Here is a 21,533-nt window from a genome sequence, read left to right as displayed (position 1 = left end):
TGCTTTAAAAAAGGACTTTTGGTTCAAAAGACTGCTATGATCATGTGTTAACATTCATGTAGAAAAAGTTCTAGTCATATTAATAATCAATAAAAATGCAAGTAAAAACTATCGAAATGCCACTGTGTATATCTTTTAGAGTAGAAAAAAAAACTTCTAATACCTTGTAATGGTAAAACTATAAAAATGATTTTAGGAATTCTGTTGGTAACATTGTAAATTAGGACATCTTTCAGAGGGCTATTGTCAATAAAAAGTGAGTCTAAAGATGTTTTTACTCTGACCAATAATCCTACTTACAAGGCAAGATCCTAAGGAAGTTGTTCAACAGAATAAAAGGTATATAGATAATGACCGTCATCATCAAATTACTTATTAAAACCACACAAGGAAGCAATCTAAATATTCTGTGATCGGCTTCCACTACAACCCATACACTTTTCTTTTATACTGCTTATCACATTTTAATTATTTGACAACTGTCTCACTACTAGATAGTAAGCTCCATGAGGGTAGTGCTGTCTCTGCCTAGATCTCTGGCACATAAATACAGACTGTAGGAATTAAGAACAAATACTGAAATGTTTATAATTTATTATTTTTAGATGGAGTCTCACTTTGTCGCCCAGGCTGGAGTGCAATGGCGCAATCTCAGCTAACTGCTACCTCCGCCTCCCGGGTTCCAGCGATTCTCCTGCCTCAGACTCCCGAGTAGCTGGGATTACAGGTGCCCACCACTGCATCCGGTTAATTTTTGTATTTTTAGTAGAGACGGGGTTTCACCATGTTGGCCAAGCTGGTTTCGAACTCTTGACCCTCCTCGGCCTCCCAAATCCTGGCCTGCCTCGGTCTCCCAAAGTGCTGGGATTACAGGCGTGAGCCACTGCGCCTGACCTAATTTAATGTCAAGTAAAAATAACACAAAAATATGTGTGCTACAAGTGAAACTGAGTAACATATACACACGATTATTATACAAGATTAAAAATAGTTAAGATGGAGGAGGCATCATTGGCCAACTTTTCAATTATTTTAAATATCCTTTAAAGTTATTTTAGTACCTCTGAAATGAAAAAGCAGGAAAAAATTTGCTGTTATTTACACCAAACTTGACCTTGTAGTAGGGATGAAACGGCCACCATGAAAGCCTGAGGGCCCACTCCCCAGCTTACCCCCAGGCACTCAGTTATTCTTTCTTTGCTCAAGGGTAGAAAGAGCCAAAATACTCATACATCACATGTAGCATAACCCTATTTTCTGTAACAATCTCAAACAAAGGCAGTATGTTGAGAGAGACAGGGAAATGTCTTCTAAAGCAATCCCTTTTGAACAGTGAATTTGCTGGTTACTAACAGCAGGGGGTGCCAAAGGGATCGCTATTGTTCCCAGGAGACAGCCATGAGAAGGACTGCTGAGGCCTAGGTTGAAAAAAAGCTTAGGTTTGAGAGTAAAATCCAAATGCAGCAGGTTTTCCCTTAACAACTGGGACATGTGGATAAAACTCAGGAGCTCATAAACTTGAAAGGATAAAAACTACATTTTAATTTTCACTAACTTCTAATATTTTGCATTTCCTTGATTTATAAGTGTAGGCAACCAATCACAGCAGAATCACAGTGCCAGTGACTCTGTCATGAACAGAAGTCATAGCTAACACTACAGCACATTACAGCTGTTGCAGATTTCTCAAATACCATTTATGCTCATCACCGCTTTGAAACAACAGGCTTCAGGAGTTACTGTTAGGTACACAGCTGGATATTGTTTAATCTACTAGTAAAGCCACACATATTACTATATCATGAATTTGTTCAATAATCTGATAACTTTAAATAACAGAATACTTTTATATTCCAGTGGATTTTATTTTATGCATTTACACACGCTTTTCTGAGAAAGGCACAAAAAAAAGCTGAAGACATGTGCTCAGTCTCAAGGCAGGCAACTGACAGGGAAGGTCAAATTTGGTCTGAGAGAAAATTATTTTAAGTCACAAGAGAGAAGTGGCCACAGTGCACATTTTCAGTTAGTGTGTATTCCTCGCAGAGAAGGTGCAAACCTAGTTTTGCTTCACAGGCTCCCAGTGCACCAGTGTTTCCAGAGGCCTGGCTCTGGACATGCCGTTCAGAGATCTGCTTCACACAATGTGCCACTGCAAAGCAGTCTGTGTAGCCTAGGTGCAGAGGCATGAAATACAATGCGAATGTCGTCCTCAGCATCTCTCTGGGAGTCATCGTTATTACCAGTGGACTCTCCAGATGCCAAATATCATTTATTTGATGAACAAAACCAAAATCAGATCCAAAATGCTAGAAGGTTGGGATGAGATACTGAGAGAAGTAATAGAGTCAGTACTCACATTCGAACAAAGAGTGACTCTTTGGATGTCAGACCAGGAGATGAGTACTTTTCAACCAGGGCCAAAGTACTGAAGCCAAACTTATGAATGGGCTCATTGGAATCCAGCGGGGGGAAATCGGTGTCCACCTCCCCATCATCCTCAGCAATATGCAGGCAGTAGGCACTGACATTGTCACTGAAAGGAAAACCAAAAAGGCGAGTGAATACCAAGGTAGGGAAGGGACAATAAGACCAGAGGGTATGGTGCACAGCAAGCAAATTGAGGAGACTGCTTTTCTTTACCCCAAGCCTGGTGATACAGTAAAAAATCCCAAATCCTACTTCATTTGATAGAGAGAATACACATGGCAATGCAAAGGGGAGAAAAACAGTGTGAAATGAAGGTCTTTATACTACTCTATTCTTGCAACATTCACTGAGCCCTATTGCAGCTACGACAAAGAACCTAACCTCTTAGATCAAAGGTGAGATTTAGTATCAGCCCTAAAAGCAGCTTACAGCATAGTAGGGAGGAAAAGTAATAAGCATTACACTAGCTACAATACAAATGTTAAAAATATATATATATAAAACGGATATAAACAAAACTGTAAAGGGGGGAAGATTATCTGGCCGCGGGGAAGGCAGGGGTCAGAGGCCTTTGATTTATGGTTAGGATTAAGAAAATATCTGGGTGACAAAGCGAGACTCCGTCTCAAAAAAAAAAAAAAAAAAAGAAAATATCTGGACAGGCATGGTGGCTCATGCCTGTAATCCCAGCACTTTGGGAGGCTGAGGCAGGCAGATCGCTTGATCCCAGGAGTTCAAGACTAGCTAGGCAACATGGCAAAACCCCATCTCTGCTAAAATACAAAAATTAGCCAGACATGGTGGTACACGCCTGTAGTTCCAGCTACTCAGGAGGCTGAGGTGAGAGGATCACTTGAGCCCGTGAGGTCGAGGCTGCAGTGAGCTATGATGGTGTTACTTCACTCCAGCCTGGGCAACAGAGTTAAGACCCTGTCTCAAAAAAATAAAATTAAAATTAAAAAAGAAAATATTTGTGCTCTAGATCAGGAGAAATACTCAAGGTAACCAAGACAATCCATACAGTTCTCCCTTCTCTAAAGAGTATCTAACTCAGTTGGTAGAATCTGACTTCAAACACCATGGATCCTTAGCAGAGTAAAAGCAAATGACTGGATTAGTCCTGACACAGATACCTGGTCCTCTTGACTACTTCTGCACACTTCCCACTCCCTAGAATGTCCAGACAGTACTCCCAGATTGCAGTCTTGCCCAGTTTAGAATCAACACATACCCTCTTTGGGGGAAGTAAAAAGTTGATCTGTTCAAAGAGGATGGGAAACTATACCAACATACAGACAGTGTAAGAGTGCAAACAATTCAATTGCTCCAAACCGCAAACCTGCGAGCTTCAGAAGTATGCTAGCTTCAGAAGCAGGAACCCAATAGCTCACAAGGCAGTAGAATTCTAAATTCTGCAGCTTAAGTTTGGAGTCTTAATTACATGATTGATGCTTAAATTAATTAATTGCAAAGTGTATGCTAATTGTTTAATTGGTTGGTTGATCTATATAGATCATTTTTTGAATTAAATGAGTTGATTTACCAAGTTTATTGACTGGATGTGACAATGAATTATTTCACTGACTACCTGACTTGCAATTTTCCCAATTAATTCACAAATCTTTAGCTGCAACTCTGCTTATTGCAAGAGAGGGAGCCTACTTCAGGTGATCTATACTCAGTGAGTCTGTCATGACTAAGAGATATTTATTATAAAAAACAGGTAATAAGGACAAATTAAAATTAATGGAAACTGTAAATTTGCTAAATGGATTGATAACAAGAAAGTAATCTAGCTATGTTTGTCACTTTACATTTCAGGTATTTGTAATGCTGTTAAGATATTTAAAATTCATCTTTGAATGGCATGGGAAACTTTTGGATCTCTGCAACAGGGTACTAACTTAAACACAGAAAAATTAGAGAGGCAAAAGAAAGCACTTTGGATGAGGAAAATGTCATGGTATACTGGCTAAGAGAGCTCTGTGGTCAGAACGAGTTCAAATTTCAGCTCCATGGCTCATGGCTATGTGATTTCAGAGAATAAGCTTCACCTCACATAGCTCATGGCTATGTGATTTCAGAGAATAAGCTTCAGTTTCCACTTCTATAAGAAGGGTATAATCGTCCCTCAGAGATTGTAAAGATTAGATCAGATAATATATGTAGTGTCTGGCATGTAACAGAAGTAAAAAATAAATGGGAAGGTAACTATAATAAGAAAGTCATATGGAAACTAACTTATAGTTGCACCAATCCTTAAACACAAATTGTGGATGCATATTAAGCAACAATGCAACTGAGCAGCATGTTCTATGTACACACAACTGTAATGGGAGTCAACATGTCCACTGTGTTCCAACCTTGGAACCTTGGGTCACTGAGCCCCCAGGGTTTTATGAACAGGGCAGACATGGATGGAACAAGCAACAGACAGCACAGATTATTTATTGCCATGTAAATCAACCTGAGGAATGTTTGATTCTCCAGCATCACAGAGGTTCAGGGGCAAATAATAAGCCTATTGATCAAAGCAGAAAAGTCCAACAATGATATCAGAAGAATTCTGCTCTGATTGTTAAGGGACATCCCCAAATCCTCTCAAAACAAATTCAATAAATATCACAGGCTAAGATTTGAGATGCAAAAGGTTCACTGCCAAGTGCTATTATTCTCCCCAGTTCTTAAATATGAAGTGTGAAATCATTCATTCAAAACACATTTGTAAAGTGCCCCCCTGGGCTGTGGCCTGTCCTGAGCATCAGGAACAGAGGAAGGAAAAGAAGACTGATTCCTGCCATATTATACAAGATGAATAGAAGCCTCTTCTGGGTCATCAGTAAAGTCTAGCAGTAAATAGTGCTCCAACTCCTCTGACCCCTTAATTGAAAATCTGAGGAGATAATGACTAAAATTCTATATTCTACACATGGACATACTGGTTCCTTTGATGCTTTTATAAAGGAATCATTAGTAAAAGAAGCTACTGTTATATTTTGACTTCTAAAACTGCTTCAGGACTCCAAATTAGTACTAGTACAATACCAGCAGTATCATTAGCTACATTTATTGAGTACTATAAGCCAGACACTCTGCAAAGCGGCTTAGATATATAAGCTCACTGAAACTTCACATCAACTTTGTAAATGAATCATTTATATTTCTATTTTACAAATTAGATAACTGAGCCTCAATAGGATTAGGTGGCTTGCTCAAGATTAAACAGCATATAAGTGACACGGCTGAGATTCAAATCCAGGCAGCCAAGAGCTGTCCCTCTTGACCCCCACCCATTCCTCTGCCAAAGCCATAGTGTGTCAAGACTTCCTGAGGCACTTGAGAACCCAATCACCTATGGAAATATGACACACTCTGATGAGAAGGAGGAAACCATGACATATTACTTATAAAAAGTTAGATTTAGTTCAACCTCCTTGCTTTTACAGATGGGAAATGGAGGCAGAGAAAAGAGGGATAACATGCTCATGATCACCCAATTAAACAGAGGCAAAGCTGGTCTTGAAAACTCTGGTGTCCCCACTTCTTGTCCATTATTCTTTAAACAAATAAAAAACTGGTGGACTTTGAAATGGGGAGAGAAAAGAAAGGGGGCAGCTCTGGTCCCTGCCTCAGGAAACCCCCCGATACAGACATCTCAGAGTTTACAACACAATGGAAACAGGGGCACTTCCCATGACACAGCTTGGTGGAAAGAACAGGGATTTTGCAGACACAACTGGTTTTAATGCTAACTCAAATTCTTAGACCAAATCTCTTTGAGCTCCATTTTCTTATCGGAAAAACAGCTTTCCTTGATTTCTCTAGGAGAATAGCCTGGATCTCCGAAATTCAAGCAATTCTCCTTTGTGGTCTTACAAAATTTGGTCAATATTTCTGTATATCACTAATCATATTGCTTTTTCCTATTTCTGCATCTGTATTCTAAAGAGCAAGGATTCTTCTATTATCTCTCCATACTTACTAAAGAGTAAAATGACTGGCATTTAGAAGGTACTTAACAAACATTTGTTGAATAAATGAAGATATGAATGTGTAGACTGAATCACTCTATGAAGAAAGCAAAGGATATTATTATTGTTATTATTATTATTATTATTTTTGAGATGGAGTCTTGCTCTTGTCACCCAGGCTAGAGTGCAATGGCACGATCTCTGCTCACTGAAACCTCTGCCTCCCAGTTTCAAGCGATTCTCCTGCCTCAGCCTCCCAAGTGGGATTATAGGTGCCTGCCACCACACCCGGCTAATTTTTGTATTTTTAGTAGAGACAGGGTTTCGCCATGTTGGCCAGGCTGGTCTCGAACTCCTGACCTCGTGATCCACCCGCCTTGGCCTCCCAAAGTGCTGGGATTATAGGCGTGAGCCACCATGCCCAACCAGCAAAGGGTATTATTAGTGAGGTATGTGTTAACGAGAAGAGGGAAAGTAATAACCTTCTTTTTGTGTTCTTGCTTTTCACAGTGATATCTGTTAACCAAATAGGGCTTTCTAGGCAATGCACATGTGTCAAAGACTGTAATTCAAGACTAGAGGAGAAGGCAGCCCAGGCAAAGGTGAGGATGAAAGGGGAAATTTTATAGTCCATCAAGATATGAATACTGGCATCTCACTTTTTATGGAGAAAAAACAGAAATGATGATACTATGTAAAAATTTTCAATTGTTACACATGAAAAGACTAGAAATAAATGTACCAAATGGGTTAAGTTTACACATACATTTAAGTCACGAGCCCTCTTTTCCTTCTAATTTTATACACTTTCCAAATATCCTGAGTACATATAACTTTTATTTTCCTTTCTTTATAAAAGATTTATTTTTGATGAGGGTAGCACATTTTTATTGTGCACAATTTAGAAATTTGAAGCAGTATGAAGAATGCAGGGAAATCTCTTAGCCCACCACACAGAGAATCACTTGTCCTGGAGACCCTGAGCATTGTCAGCCTCACTCATGTCCCCTTGTTCCTAAGTGGTCATTTTCTCTACCGAGTTCTGGAATTATGAAGGAAGTAACCATATCTACTGCATAAGGGTCTTGTAAGGATTGAATGATTGAATTTATTGCACAGTGCCTGCATGAAGAAAGATTCTCATTTTGCTGAGATTTCTTGCATCGCTCTTAAGCTTCTGATTACGCAGAAGCTGGATTAACTATCTCACAGTAGCATGGCAGACAGTAGCATGGCAGACAGCATGAAGCAGAGACCTAAAAGTCCTGTTTCTGAGTCACCACCAGAGAAAGAGGAATGATCAAAAGAACAATGAACAAGTACAGGATAACTGGATCCACAGGAAGAGACTTAATTTTAGAGTTGGTTTGGCATAAAAAGAGCAGTACCTTTCATGGGACCAGGAAGTCTCCATGAGAATTGGAAGTTTGAACAACGAATGGATGCAAAATAGAGCCTGCTGCCAAAAGAGAGGTGGGTGTGGGGGTGTACAGGGCAGAATATATATGATACATAAATCATATCTCCAAATCTTTAATGAGTACAACTTTCACTTATTCATGTTCCATCAGATAAGATTAAAATTTTCCATTAAAAAATTTATTTCATTGAATTGTTTAACCAATATTCATTTTATGTTCAAAGGCCAGTATAGCTTTCACAAAGCGACAGAAGCCTGTAGCCCATATATAGATAGCATTTAATCCATATGTGAGAATTCAGGAGCATTCCAGGAAGCATCCCAGATTTCTCCCAAATGTGATCTGGCATGTTCAATTTACATACTCATAAAAATTCACTCATCCTCGGAAAACGTAAAACACACTTAAGTATGATGACCAGATAGATGAATGCTTATTGTTTTTTTTTTACGTGAAAAATAAAACAGCACATGATTTTTAAATGTCCAGAACTCTCATTACTTGGGCTTTGGTGTTTATTTTGATGAAAGAATCAATATTAATAGTGTATTGGGCATTAGCAAGGGAAAAAAGGTCATGAGGATTGCAGCTCAGAAGCTGATCTCTCTGAAATCAGAGAAAAGGCATTTAAGGTGATCAAGATTTCCTTTTCTCCAAAACCTCTCAGGAAAGTGAGGTCCAAAAAAACCTCAGGAAGTTAGATAACTTCCTGATCCTCAGTTTCTCTCCTGCAAAAAAAAAAAAAAAAAGGTTATTATCTATAACTTACAGAGATGTTGTAAGGAATAAAATAATACACTTGAAGTGCTTAGCATGTGGTGTAACACATAGTAGGCCCTCCAGTGTGTATCTATCAACCCATTAACTAGCAGTGTGGTGACTAGCAATTGGGAAATGTTGATAATGGGTTTTCTTTCTGTCTAGGTCACGGAAGAAAATGTATGCAATAATTCCACATCTGTCACTTAAATAAAATACATCAGCAGGTTGAGAAATCTAACTTGGTGATTTTTACTGAATAAAATTCTATATACAGTCAGAAGCTTATTTTAGCACACACCTGAAGAAGGGCCTCCTTGGCATGGCAAGGGTAGAGAATTTCAGTCCAGATCTTTAAATGTTCCTATGTTCTCTCACCCATTCCACAAATTATTCATTGAGTATTTGCTATGTGTTAAGCATTGTGTATGGACTGAGGAATACAAGCCCATAAAACAGACACAGTCCAGACTCAAAACTATCCTACTACAACTTATAAGACTTCTTGCTGGGTGTGGTGACTCACACCTATAATCCTAGCACTTTGGGAGGTCAAGGCAGGCAGACTGCTTGAGCCCAGGAGTTTGAGACTAGCCTGGGCAACATGGTGAAACCCCATCTCTATAAAAAATACAAAAATTAGCTGGGTGTGGTGGCACATGCTTGTAGTCCCAGCTACTTAGGAGGTGAAGTGTGAGGATAGCTTGAGCCTGGGAGGATGAGGCTGCCGTGAGCTGCGATTGCACCCCTGCAGCAGCATGGGCAACAGAGTGAGACACTGTCTTGAAAAAGAAAAAGAAAAAGAAAAAAGACTTCTTCATTCACTTGGATGTCTCTCAAGTAATCTCCGCCTTCATTACACCCAAAACTGAACTCCACTCACACTGAGAAACCTATTTCTATAGGATATCCCATTTCGACCTTGCCATCCACACAGTTCTTCAATGTCCACCCAGTCTTAGGCCTGTCTCTCTTTTCATTCATCCATGCTAGAAGTTTTAATTAATATTTACGTAGATGACTCCTAAATTCATATTTCCAGCTCATATCTCTCCCCTCTAAACTCCAGACAAGAAAATACAAGTGACTACTTGAACACTTTGTTTAGATCTAGCAAAGCCACCTCAAACTAACAGGCAGAAAACCAAACTCATGCTGCCCCTATCCCTCCTAGTCACACAGCAAGCCCCAACAAAACCTGCTGTTCCAATGCTAGCTATTTCAGTGAAGGGCACCACAGTGCATCACGGTGTGTGAGTCATGAAGCCTCTCCTCTGCCACACTCTCCATATTGAGTTCAGCCCAAGTCCTTGTGAATTCCATTTCTCAAATACTCCCAGAATCTGTCCACTTCTCTCAATCCCCACTGTGACCCCTGCCTACCTCTCAGTCTCATTCTGTCAAAGGCGTGTGAGTCAGAGCAACTCCATCTTAAATAGAGCTGGGTAAAATGAGGCTGAAACCTACTGGGCTGCATTCCCAGATGGTTAAGGCATTTGGATGAGACGGGAGGTCAACACAAAATACAGGTCATAAAGACATTGCTGATAAAAGGTTGCAGTAATGGAGCCAGCTAAAACCCACTGAAACCAAAATGGCAACAAGAGTGACCTCTGGTCATCCTCACTGCTACACTCCCACCAGCGCCATGACAGTTTACAAATGCCATGGCAATATCAGAAAGTTACCCTATATGGTCTAAAAAGGGGAGGCATGAATAATCCACTGTTGTTTAGCATATCATCAAGAAATAACTATAAAAATAGGCAACCAGCAGCTCCCGGGGCTGCTCTGTCTGTGGAGTAGCCATTCTTTTATTCCTTTTTTTCTTAATAAACTTGCTTTCACTTTGCACTGTGGACTTGCCCTGAATTCTTTCTTGTGTGAGATCCAAGAACCCTCTCTTGGAGTCTGGATCAGGACCCCTGTCCTGTAACATCTTCCTGGCGATCATGAAGGGACTATAGTGAGAAAACCCTGACTCAATGGCTACCTTTGGGTAAATATTGGGGTCCTGTAACATCTTTCTGGCAATGACAGAAGTGACTATACTTCGGAAACCCCTGATCCAACAAAAGCTAACTTTGGGTAAGTGGTGGGGTCTGGTAACATCTTTCTCACGAACCACAAAAGGGACAATACTGAGGAGACCCTCCGACGCAAAGGAAATAGACTGGAGCACTGATTGGACAACTTTGGGTAAGTGATGGGGTACCCGGGTAAAGAACGAGATTGGTAAAGAACGAGACTGGGGTAGAGGCCCAACTTAGGGGAGTCAGAGTCTCTCCTAAGACAGAGTGGGTTAGAGTCCCCTCTTAATAAAAGGCAAGGACGCCTGACTGACCTTGGGTTAGAGGCCCAACTTAGGAGGGTTAAAGTCCCTTCTAAGATTTAGGGGGTTAAAGGTCCCTCTCGGTAAAGTCCTTGGATAAGAATAGGTTTGGCACTATGCGATGTTAACTGTTATTCTCTTTGGATTAATCTGCCTTGCACTCTTTGCTGATGACTGTGGATGACAGGGTTAGGCATGTACTGGATCGTGGGATATGAGGAGTTTTTTCCTTCCTAAAAGGGGAAACTTGAGAGCTGATGGGACTGCTGGAAAAGGTCCGTTTGCAACCAACAAGCAGCCACCTGAACTTTTCGTTGTCGGCTGCATTGAGTGGGTCTTTTACCTGACCTTCCTAAGCTCTTCACCTTCCCCACCCTGCCACAGGCAATACTTTCCTTCTGTACTTTTCCTTTCCTTTCTTTTCTGTTACTCAGGGCAACCACCCTGCCCAGCCACCACATGTTGAAACTCCAAGTCAGAGGTTGGATTAAAGATGATGGGGCCCATCTGAGGGCAAATTTAAGCCTTGCCAGTTTGATATTGGGTGCTAAGCAGAGTGGCTAACGTCTATGTTTTATTACATGTATTTTGCTCTGGCCAGAATGAAAAAAAATAATTTTCCTTTATGATGCAGCTTGGCCCCCAGGGCAATGGTGCTGCAAGCTGGATCACTGGGGCCGCTCAGGGAAAGGGAATCCAGAAGCCTGGCATGCTGACAAAAGGGTAAGAATTTCTTTCCAGTCAGATTTCTGGCTTCTTCCTCTCTGTGCAAACGGGTCCATGAATGGTTTTAAAAAAAAATCAGCGTTTATCTCCTCTGTAAAGCTTTGATTAATGCGAAAAAGAATTCTAAGGCTAGTCTTAAGCTGGTGTATTTTGTGCTATGAATTAGTCGTTCTGTGTCAAGGGGTACTTCAGGGTAAAACACAGGCTTAGAACACCTGTAAGCCCACTTTTCCAGACAAGCCAGTAAGTTGGTCAGTAACAAACTTGAATACAGGTCCCTTAAACAAAAAAACTGGATGATGTCTCCACCTTGTTTTATGCCCTTGGGGGCTTGACCTTTTAACCACGTTTAATGCCTTCCAGGGAAGAGGAATTTTAGGGTTCATGTCATAGTTAGCTCCAAAAATCATATTAAATAGTTAAAAGCCTTTGCAAGCTCAAAATGAACTACTCTAGACTCCTTCTGGGAGAGGAAATGGAGACTGCCCCATGCTATCACTCAGTAGCTAAGGTTTTTGCACTTTCACAGAGGCGGTCCGGGTTCAATTCCCCACCTAGGAAGTAAGTCGTTTCTGGTTTAATATCTGCGTGACCTTGTCTATTCTTTTCTCCTCCACGGACTATCTTAAATTTTCCTTTCTCTGAATACCTGGGAGGTTACCTGTGGTAAAATTCAAAAGCCAGAAATATCAGCTGCTTGGCATAAGAAATTCTAAAAGGACGTTATTAGAGAGTGCTACAGTTAAAATCAGTTTAATTAAAAGTGGATATTCAAGCTCTAACAGCCTCCTTGGGAAAAACAGGAGGTACCAGAGACCCCTTTCCTGGCCCTGTTCTTCCAAGGACTCCACCCTAAAGCCAGTAATCCAACTAAGAAACTTAAAAACTGGCAAATGAAAAATCTTACAACTACTGTAGTAATCTTCTTCTGTCTTTCTGTGTAGCTACATATGTGTTGTGTGTAATGCTTATATAAAAGAGCTCTAATTGGCTTAAACAAAATTAAGCACTTAAATATTTTAAAAGTAAAATAAAAACTGTAATGCCTTTTGGTTCATGTAACTTTAGTAATCTTTGGGAAATGAAAACAGCTTTAAAAATGACTGATAAAATAAAAATGTTTAGTCTAAATTATGCAGGTCAGATATTAAGTTGGCTAAATGCTTTAAGGTCATGAACTGCTTCTTTAACTTTTAAAAATTGTTTAATTTACCTACCTTAAAGCCATTAAATGCTAGATAAGGCCTGGGGACATGTGGAACTAGCCATGCCCCCTAGCTATACAAAGATTACAAAGAAAGACATTTTATATAAGAAAGGATCTTGTATGGTAAATTCTTATCCTAAAGTAAAATAACTGGTTGTTTAAAAGGAGGGAGGTTTAGGGCAAGTTAGAAAGTCCAAGAGTCTCAAATGGTATGGGTAAGTCATGAAAAAATTTGTGAAAGGGAATTTATGCACGAAAAGTTGTCCAATTCAAAGGTTGTTAGGTCTGCTAAATGCTTCATGAAATGCCACTATGGTTCTTACTGTATAACTTGCCTGCTTTACAGCTAGGTAAGGCCTGGGGACATGTGGAGTTAGACATGCCCCCAGCTATGCTGGAGAGTCAGACCTTATCTGCACTTCTGCCTGGTGTGTCCTAGTGTATCTAGGAGCAGTACACTGCTCCACACCTAGTGTAGAATTAAAATCTCAAACTTACCAAACTTTTCACCAAAAATAAAAGTTGCTAAGAGTTAACATTATAATATGCAATTGAAACTACTGAAATAATTTTACATGCAATGTGTAAAGAAAGTAAAATTTGTTTTTGGTGAAAGATTGTAAGAAATCATGGGAATGTGAATTTTTTTCTGCCTAAAGTATTTAAGGATTGTTTTAAGTAAGAAAAAAAAATCTAAAGGTTTAAACAAGTTGTGAAAGGTTTATAAAAAGTAACTGTAAGAGATTCAGTGTGTGAACATATTGGCTAAAGTTAAAGGGGTACTATTCAATTTTTCCATGAATTAAATTTTAGAATAAAAGCACAACAGGTTTTTCTTAGCGCACTCATCTGCTCTTTCATAAAAAAAAATGTAAAGGGTTATAAAGGTTTATAAGAATCTTAACTTACGGTTAAACATTAAAATTCAGTAAATATGTCTAAAAGATTTTATTAAAAATTGCATTTAACATTAATAGTACATTAATATAAAGGTGAAATCTGGCTTATTTGGTATAAAAATCATACATTATCAAATGTAAAATGGTGTTTTGCTTTCTTTGGACTATATGTGCATAAATGTGTTATTGGTATATGTTCCAAATTATGGGAAACTCCTATAATTCTAATATAACTTAGTGTATGTAATTAATCATTATAATTGTTATGTAAAATTTTGTGTGCCACGGAAGTAACCAAATTTCCTTATCAATTGTGGCTTTAATAGTGGCTGTCCTAAAACTTTTTATCATCTACAGACCATTGTTGTCTTGTTCTAATCCTCTTTAGAAGGTGGTTTATAATTAACTAGAGAACTCTAGCAGGTGTTCTTAAACGCAGGTTTCTAATAACTTTCGAAATTGTAAGATTAGAATAGAGGAAACAACTTTTAAAACTCTTATGAAGAGCTGGAATGTTCATGAATATCTAATAGAACAGAAGTTAACTGAATTAACTGGACCAATAGCAAACTAACATAATCTTTTTAACTTTGCTTAAATGCTGCTGATCCGGCCAGGTGCAGTGGCTCATGCCTGTAATCCTAGCACTTTGGGAGGCCAAGGCGGGTGGATCACCTGAGGTCAGGAGTTTGAGATGAGCATGGCCAACGCATGGTGAAACCCCATCTTTACTAAAAAAAATACAAAAATTTGCCGGGTATGGTGGTGCATGCCTGTAATCCGAGCTATTCGGGAGGCTGAGGAAGGAGAATCTCTTGAACCTGGGAGGCAGAGATTGCAGTGAGCCAAGATCGCGCCACTGCACTCCAGCCTGCTCGACGGGAGCGAGACTCTATCTCAAAATAAATAAATAAATAAATAGAATATCCTGCTGATCCTTTGTTTTTCAGAGTCAAGGAAACTTTTCATTTGAGCTATTTACAGCTTTTACCAATTAAGTAAAGTATACTCCTGTAAACAAAATTTGGAGCATATTTGTTTCTCTCTACCTGATTTCTCCAAAATTTGGAAACTATTTGTGAGCATTCTTAATTTATGGCAATATAGTTATTTGCATAAGTGCAATAAGAATCTGTTTTCTTTTATAACAGAACACAACTGAAGAAACTAGTTATTTCCCCAAGGCTTTAACTGGAATGGTGTGTACAAGGTTTCTGACCTGTGATAAGTAAAGAATGTCACTTTCTAACAGGTCCAGGAGCCCCAAGTTATCCTGGGACCCCAAGAGGAGAGGAATTTACTCAACTAATAGGTATTTGAGGGTACAAAACCATGGCTGAGCTTGGTTTTAAGAAATCTTAACTAAGATTCCTTCTATGGAACAGAGTTCCATCAAAGCCAATTTTAAAAGAGGCTATGTGAAAAATAATTATTCTTGCTGCACTTTATACAAATAATCAGGCCAAGTATAATACAGCAAATCAGTCTTACCATGATTTGTCTTTAGTAAAAATGAAAAACTGGAGAATGAAATATTATGTTTCAAGAACTATGGTACGCTTTCTACTAAATTCTAGTCTCATTAGTTGTTTTTAAGTTTGTTTCTGCAATTTAGGCTAACCCTGCTTATTCCTGTGAACCAAAGAGTGATCTCTGACTTGTGGTCAGAAGAAACAAGAGGGATGAGTAATGTAAAAATCTGGATCAGTATTCTAATTCTGGGCACATTACAATCAGCTAACAATCCCATATCGGCTTAGTTCCAACAGTTGCCCAGTTCATGTAAAGCCTTCTAATTTAGTTTACTTGGAATAACTTTACTTATTTTGCTTTACTCTTGTGGAATATACTGCTGTTATACTCTTTGTGTAGGAATACAGGACAAGCTTACTGAATGTTTTCTTAAATTAAACACTTATTAATCTTCCAGATATTGCCTTTTCTCAAAACTCAAGAGTTATGAATGGACCTTACCATACTGATGCTTTCTGACTGAGCTCCTGTCTACTCTGAATGCAAGAAACCCTCATAGTTAGGCAGGAATATCATAATCGTTATTCAGCCTGAAGAAGTTAAAGAAGATGGATCTTCATCCCTCTGCAACTCTTACGATTAAAGAGTTCTCTTATAAAAGGGGGGGGGAGGGAACATGAGAGGTGTGTGAACCAGAGCAACTCCATCTTAAATAGGAGCTGGGTAAAATGAGGCTGAAACCTACCAGGCTGCATTCCCCGACAGTTAAGGCATTCTAAGTCACAGGATGAGATAGCAGGTCAGCACAAAATAAAGGTCATAACGACCTTGCTGACAAAACAGATTGCAGTAAAGGAGCCAGCCAAAACACACCCAAACCAAAATGGCAACAAGAATGACCTCTGGTCATCCTCACTGCTACACTCCCACCAGTGCCATGACAGTTTACAAATGCCATGGCAACATCAGGAAGTAACCCTATATGGTCTAAAAAGGGGAGGCATTAATAATCCACCCCTTGTTTAGCATATCAGCAAGAAATAACCATAAAAATGGGCAACCAGCAGCCCCAACGGGTTGGCTATGGAACAGCCATTCTTTCATTTCTTTACTTTCTTAACAAACTTGCTTTCATTTTGCACTGTGGGATCACCCTGAATTCTTTCTTGCATGAGATCCAAAAACCCTCTTGGGGTCTGGATCAAGACCCCTGTCCTGTAACAATCCCACTCTGTTCTCCCTGTTCTTTGTGCTCCAGTCACACTGACCTTCTTTTGTTCCCTGACCACAACATGCTTCCTCCAGCAATAAGGTGGCTGCCACACTGCTCCATCTGCTGGGACCCTCCCCTGCCCCGATGCCTCCTGTATCACTTTCTTGGGGAATTTCTCCCTGACTTCCAGGCAAAGCTCTCATAAACAGTGTTCCTTTCCTTCAGAGCACTTAATTCAGTTTTAAAGCAAACATTATTTAGTTTAACTATCTGAATTAATTATTTTAGTTATTTGCCCACTTCCTTCAATAGACTGTGGAATTCATGAAAGCGAGACCATGCCTGGCTCTACTCACCACTGTATACCCAGCAAAATGCCTGGTATATAGCAAACACTCAATAAATATTTGTTGAATGCATGAATGAATAGAAATGATAAGTGAAATGAGCCAGTTACAAAGTGCTTTTACCCTTGATAATTTCTTCTTCCCCAACAAACTGTACATTTTTTAGTGCAGTGATCACATTTCTCTTGTTCTCCATTTTATCCTGAATACTTAGGGTCTGAAACTCCAAAAACATTTATTAAATGAAGGAATGAAGGACTTAAGCTTCTGAGATTAAGCAGAATGCCAAGAGGAGAAGAATGAGAAAAGCATTTCTGACTACAGAAATAGCAAAAGCACTTATGGTATTGATGTTAAAAAGCTGCCAGTAAAAGAATGTGATGCCTTAGGATATATGGGAGCACAGCTGGGAGTCAGAATAGGAAGGGCCACTTCAGCTGTACTGTTTAGGTGAGTAGTTCTCATGATGACTCTAAGAAATATAAAGCAGAAGCAGCAACCCAGAAATGGGAGAAGACACAGGTGGGCATGCAGATGGTAAAAAAGGGGACTATCAAGAACATACTGAAGAGTTCAAATAACGAAGTTGTCTGGAAATACATAATGTCAGGTCAAACACTGCCAAATACTGTCCTAAGTCCACAGGGCATCAGAATATCATAGCATAAATTACTTGAGTCATCAAAAAAGGACTAAATTACACTACTACTGCTGAACTACTTACTAATATTGGTTGTGGTAGTAGCTGGCTGTGGTTACAGTAGTTAGGAGGAGCAGAAATGAACATTTATTGAGCACTTGCTATGTATTTTCTCATTTTATTTTCATTACTACCCTGTTAGATAGTTTCCACCCTCATTTTATACATGAGAAAATCATACTACATGGGGCTTAAGTAATTCATTTAAAATCATCCTGCTAGTAGGCGTTAACACCAGAATTAAAACCCAGCCTGTAGCTGTGAATCTCACACTTTCAGCCACTATGTTATATTCTGATTAAGAAAGTACAGAAAGATGTTAACACAATTTAGAGAGCTCCTATGAAGAATAACTCAAATGAAGTTTGGCCAGGCATGGTGGCTCAGGCCTATGATTCTAGTACTTTGGGAGACTGAGGCAGGATGATTACTTTAAGCCAGGAATTCAAGACCACCCAAGGCAGCAAAGCTCTTGCAAAAAATTTGTGCCACTACAAAAAATTTTAAAAATTAGCCAAGTGTGGGGACATGCACCTGTAGTTCTAGCTACTTGGGAGGCAAAGGTGGGAGGATTACTTGAGCCCAGGAGTTCAAGGCTGCAGTGAACTGTAATTGCACAACCACACTCCAACCTGAGCAACAGAGTCTTAAAATAAATGAATAAAATGTGATGCTTGATGAGATAAGCCCTCAAATAGCTACAAAACCCACCAACTTTCCCTAAGCAGTCTAGATGGCTGAGGTCCTATCAAAATGATGCTAATCCAGAGTTATCTCCAATGCATGACTATACCATGTATTGTTACACACTGGACTGTCTAATGTATAGTGGCCATTAAAAATGGGCAAAAGATATGAACAGCTCACCAAAGAAGACAAACGGTAACAAATAAGCATATGAAGATGCTCAACATGATGTAATTAGGGAATTACAAATTAAAACAACGACATACCACTACACACCTATTAAAACAGCTAAAATTGAAAATACTGATAAAAACCAAATGCTGGTGAGGATTTGGAGCAACAACTCTCATTCCTCACTGGTGGGAATGCCAAATGGTATGACCACTTTGGAAGACAGTTTGGCAGTGTCTTATATCACAGGCTTACCATACAATTTGTCAATCACACTCCTACATATTTGCCCAAATGAGCTGAAAACTTACATCCACATAAAAATCTGCACATGAATACTTACAGCGTCTTTATTCATAATTCCCCAAAATTAGAAGCAACCAAGATATCTTTCAATAGATGAATGAATAAATGAACTGTGGTAAATCCATGCAGTCCATTACTTAACAACAGTGAGAAATAAGTGTATCACACAAAGGATGCTTAAATGCATACTGCTAAGTGAAAAAAGCTAGTCTGAAAAGGCTTCATATGGTATGATTCCAACTAGATGGCGTTCTGTAAAATGCAATACTACAGAGACAGAAAAAAGGCCAGTGGTTGCCAGCAGTGGTGCGTACGGTTGAACAGATGGAGCACAGGACATTTTTAGGGCAGTGAAGCCATTCTGTATGATACAACCATTAGAGCTGCACAAGAGTGAACCCTAACTTATAACTGCTGGCTTTTGTTAATAACATTGGTTCATCAACTTTAACAAATGTACCGCACTAATGCAAGATATTAGTAACAGGAGTAAAATGAGGGATTGGAAGGATATGTATGGGAACTCACTGTATTTTCTGTGCAAATTTTCTGTAAACCTAAAACTGCTCTAAAAAATAGTCGATTAAAATTTTTTAAAAAAACGAAGCATAGCTCTCCCTCTCCCTCTCCCCACAGTCTCCCTCTCCCTCTCCCCACGGTCTCCCTCTGATGCCCAGCCGAAGCTGGACTGTACTGCTGCCATCTCGGCTCACTGCAACCTCCCTGCCTGATTTTCCTGCCTCAGCCTGCCGAGTGCCTGCGATTGCAGGCACGCGCCGCCACACCTGACTGGTTTTCATATTTTTTTGGTGGAGAAGGGGTTTCGCTGTGTTGGCCGGGCTGGTCTCCAGCTCCTAACCGCGAGTGATCCGCCAGCCTCAGCCTCCCGAGGTGCTGGGACTGCAGACGGAGTCTCGTTCACTCAGTGCTCAATGGTGCCCACGCTGGAGTGCAGTGGCGTGATCTCGGCTCGCTACAACCTCCACCTCCCAGCAGCCTGCCTTGGCCTCCCAAAGTGCCGAGATTGCAGCCTCTGCCCGGCCGCCACCCTGTCTGGGAAGTGAGGAGCGTCTCTGCCTGGCCGCCCATCGTCTGGGATGTGAGGAGCCCCTCTGCCTGGCTGCCCAGTCTGGAAAGTGAGGAGCATCTCTGCCCGGCCGCCATCCCATCTAGGAAGTGAGGAGCGCCTCTTCCTGGCCGCCATCCCATCTAGGAAGTGAGGAGCGTCTCTGCCCGGCCGCCCATCGTCTGAGATGTGGGGAGCACCTCTGCCCTGCCGCCCCGTCCGGGATGTGAGGAGCGTCTCTGCCCGGCCGCCCCATCTGAGAAGTGAGGAGACCCTCTGCCTGGCAACCGCCCCGTCTGAGAAGTGAGGAGCCCCTCCGCCCAGCAGTCGCCCCGTCTGAGAAGTGAGGAGCCCCTCCGCCCAGCAGCCACCCCGTCTGGGAAGTGAGGAGCGTCTCCGCCCGGCAGCCACCCCGTCCGGGAGGGAGGTGGGGGGATCAGCCCCCCGCCCGGCCAGCCGCCCCATCCGGGAGGTGAGGGGCACCTCTGCCAGGCCACCCCTACTGGGAAGTGAGGAGCCCCTCTGCCTGGCCGGCCGCCCCGTCCGGGAGGGAGGTGGGGGGGGTCAGCCCCCCGCCCGGCCAACCGCCCCGTCCGGGAGCTGAGGGGCGCCTCTGCCCGGCCGCCCCTACTGGGAAGTGAGGAGCCCCTCTGCCTGGCCGGCCGCCCCGTCCGGGAGGGAGGTGGGGGGGTCAGCCCCCCGCCCGGCCAGCCGCCCCGTCCGGGAGAGAGGTGGGGGGGTCAGCCCCCGGCCCGGCCAGCCGCCCCGTCCGGGAGGGAGGTGGGGGGGTCAGCCCCCCGCCTGGCCAACCGCCCCATCCGGGAGCTGAGGGGCGCCTCTGCCCGGCCGCCCCTACTGGGAGGTGAGGAGCCCCTCTGCCCGGCCAGCCGCCCCGTCCGGGAGGGAGGTGGGGGGGGTCAGCCCCCCGCCCGGCCAGCCGCCCCGTCCGGGAGGTGAGGGGCGCCTCTGCCCGGCCGCCCCTACTGGGAAGTGAGGAGCCCCTCTGCCCGGCCACCACCCCGTCTGGGAGGTGTACACAACAGCTCATTGAGAACGGGCCATGATGACAATGGCGGTTTTGTGGAATAGAAAGGGGGGAAAGGTGGGGAAAAGATTGAGAAATCGGATGGTTGCCGTGTCTGTGTAGAAAGAGGTAGACATGGGAGACTTTTCATTTTGTTCTGTACTAAGAAAAATTCTTCTGCCTTGGGATCCTGTTGATCTATGACCTTACCCCCAACCCTGTGCTCTCTGAAACAAGTGCTGTATCCACTCAGGGTTGAATGGATTAAGGGCGGTGCAAGATGTGCTTTGTTAAACAGATGCTTGAAGGCAGCATGCTCCTTAGGAGTCATCACCACTCCCTAATCTCAAGTACCCAGGGACACAAACACTGCGGAAGGCCGCAGGGTCCTCTGCCTAGGAAAACCAGAGACCTTTGTTCACTTGTTTATCTGCTGACCTTCCCTCCACTATTGTCCTGTGACCCTGCCAAATCCCCCTCTGCGAGAAACACCCAAGAATGATCAATAAAAAATAAATAAATACGAAAAAAAGCATAAAAAAAGATGGTTCTTATGAAATGAAAATCACTTACATGAGTCAAAAAAGAAAAGCCTCACAAAATTATTAACATATCTAAAACAGAAGGCAAAAGTAAAAGACTGAAGAAAGAGCAAAGAAGAGCAGGGGAAAAAAAGCTCAGATTGCTGATGAAGCAAAGAAACAGGCAAGACACAATCATAAACAGAACAAATAAGACCGGTTTATACTGAAGTAGAACTGATAATAAAGACACAAAACACATGAATCTTTATGTGAACTG

At 41.5% G+C, this 21,533-nt stretch overlaps 1 protein-coding gene across 8 annotated transcripts in view; it reads right to left on the bottom strand.

Annotated features, from left to right (window-relative positions):
- Positions 1-21,533, bottom strand: part of MAPKAP1 (MAPK associated protein 1) — a 265,297-nt gene that overhangs the window by 116,533 nt on the left and 127,231 nt on the right. For 6 of the 8 annotated variants that reach the window (XM_034929066.3, XM_034929065.3, XM_063594202.1 and 3 more), the window contains one exon: positions 2,360-2,536. The exons of the other annotated variants lie outside the window; for them this stretch is intronic. In XM_034929066.3, the coding sequence (XP_034784957.1) occupies positions 2,360-2,536 (177 nt within the window). The remainder of the gene's footprint in view (positions 1-2,359; positions 2,537-21,533) is intronic. 8 annotated transcript variants of the gene reach the window in all.

The sequence above is a fragment of the Pan paniscus genome, chromosome 11 (assembly GCF_029289425.2).
Source record: "Pan paniscus chromosome 11, NHGRI_mPanPan1-v2.0_pri, whole genome shotgun sequence".
Classification (NCBI taxonomy): domain Eukaryota; kingdom Metazoa; phylum Chordata; class Mammalia; order Primates; family Hominidae; genus Pan; species Pan paniscus.
Note: the sequence above shows the minus strand (reverse complement) of the source record. Positions and strands in the feature narration are given on the sequence as shown.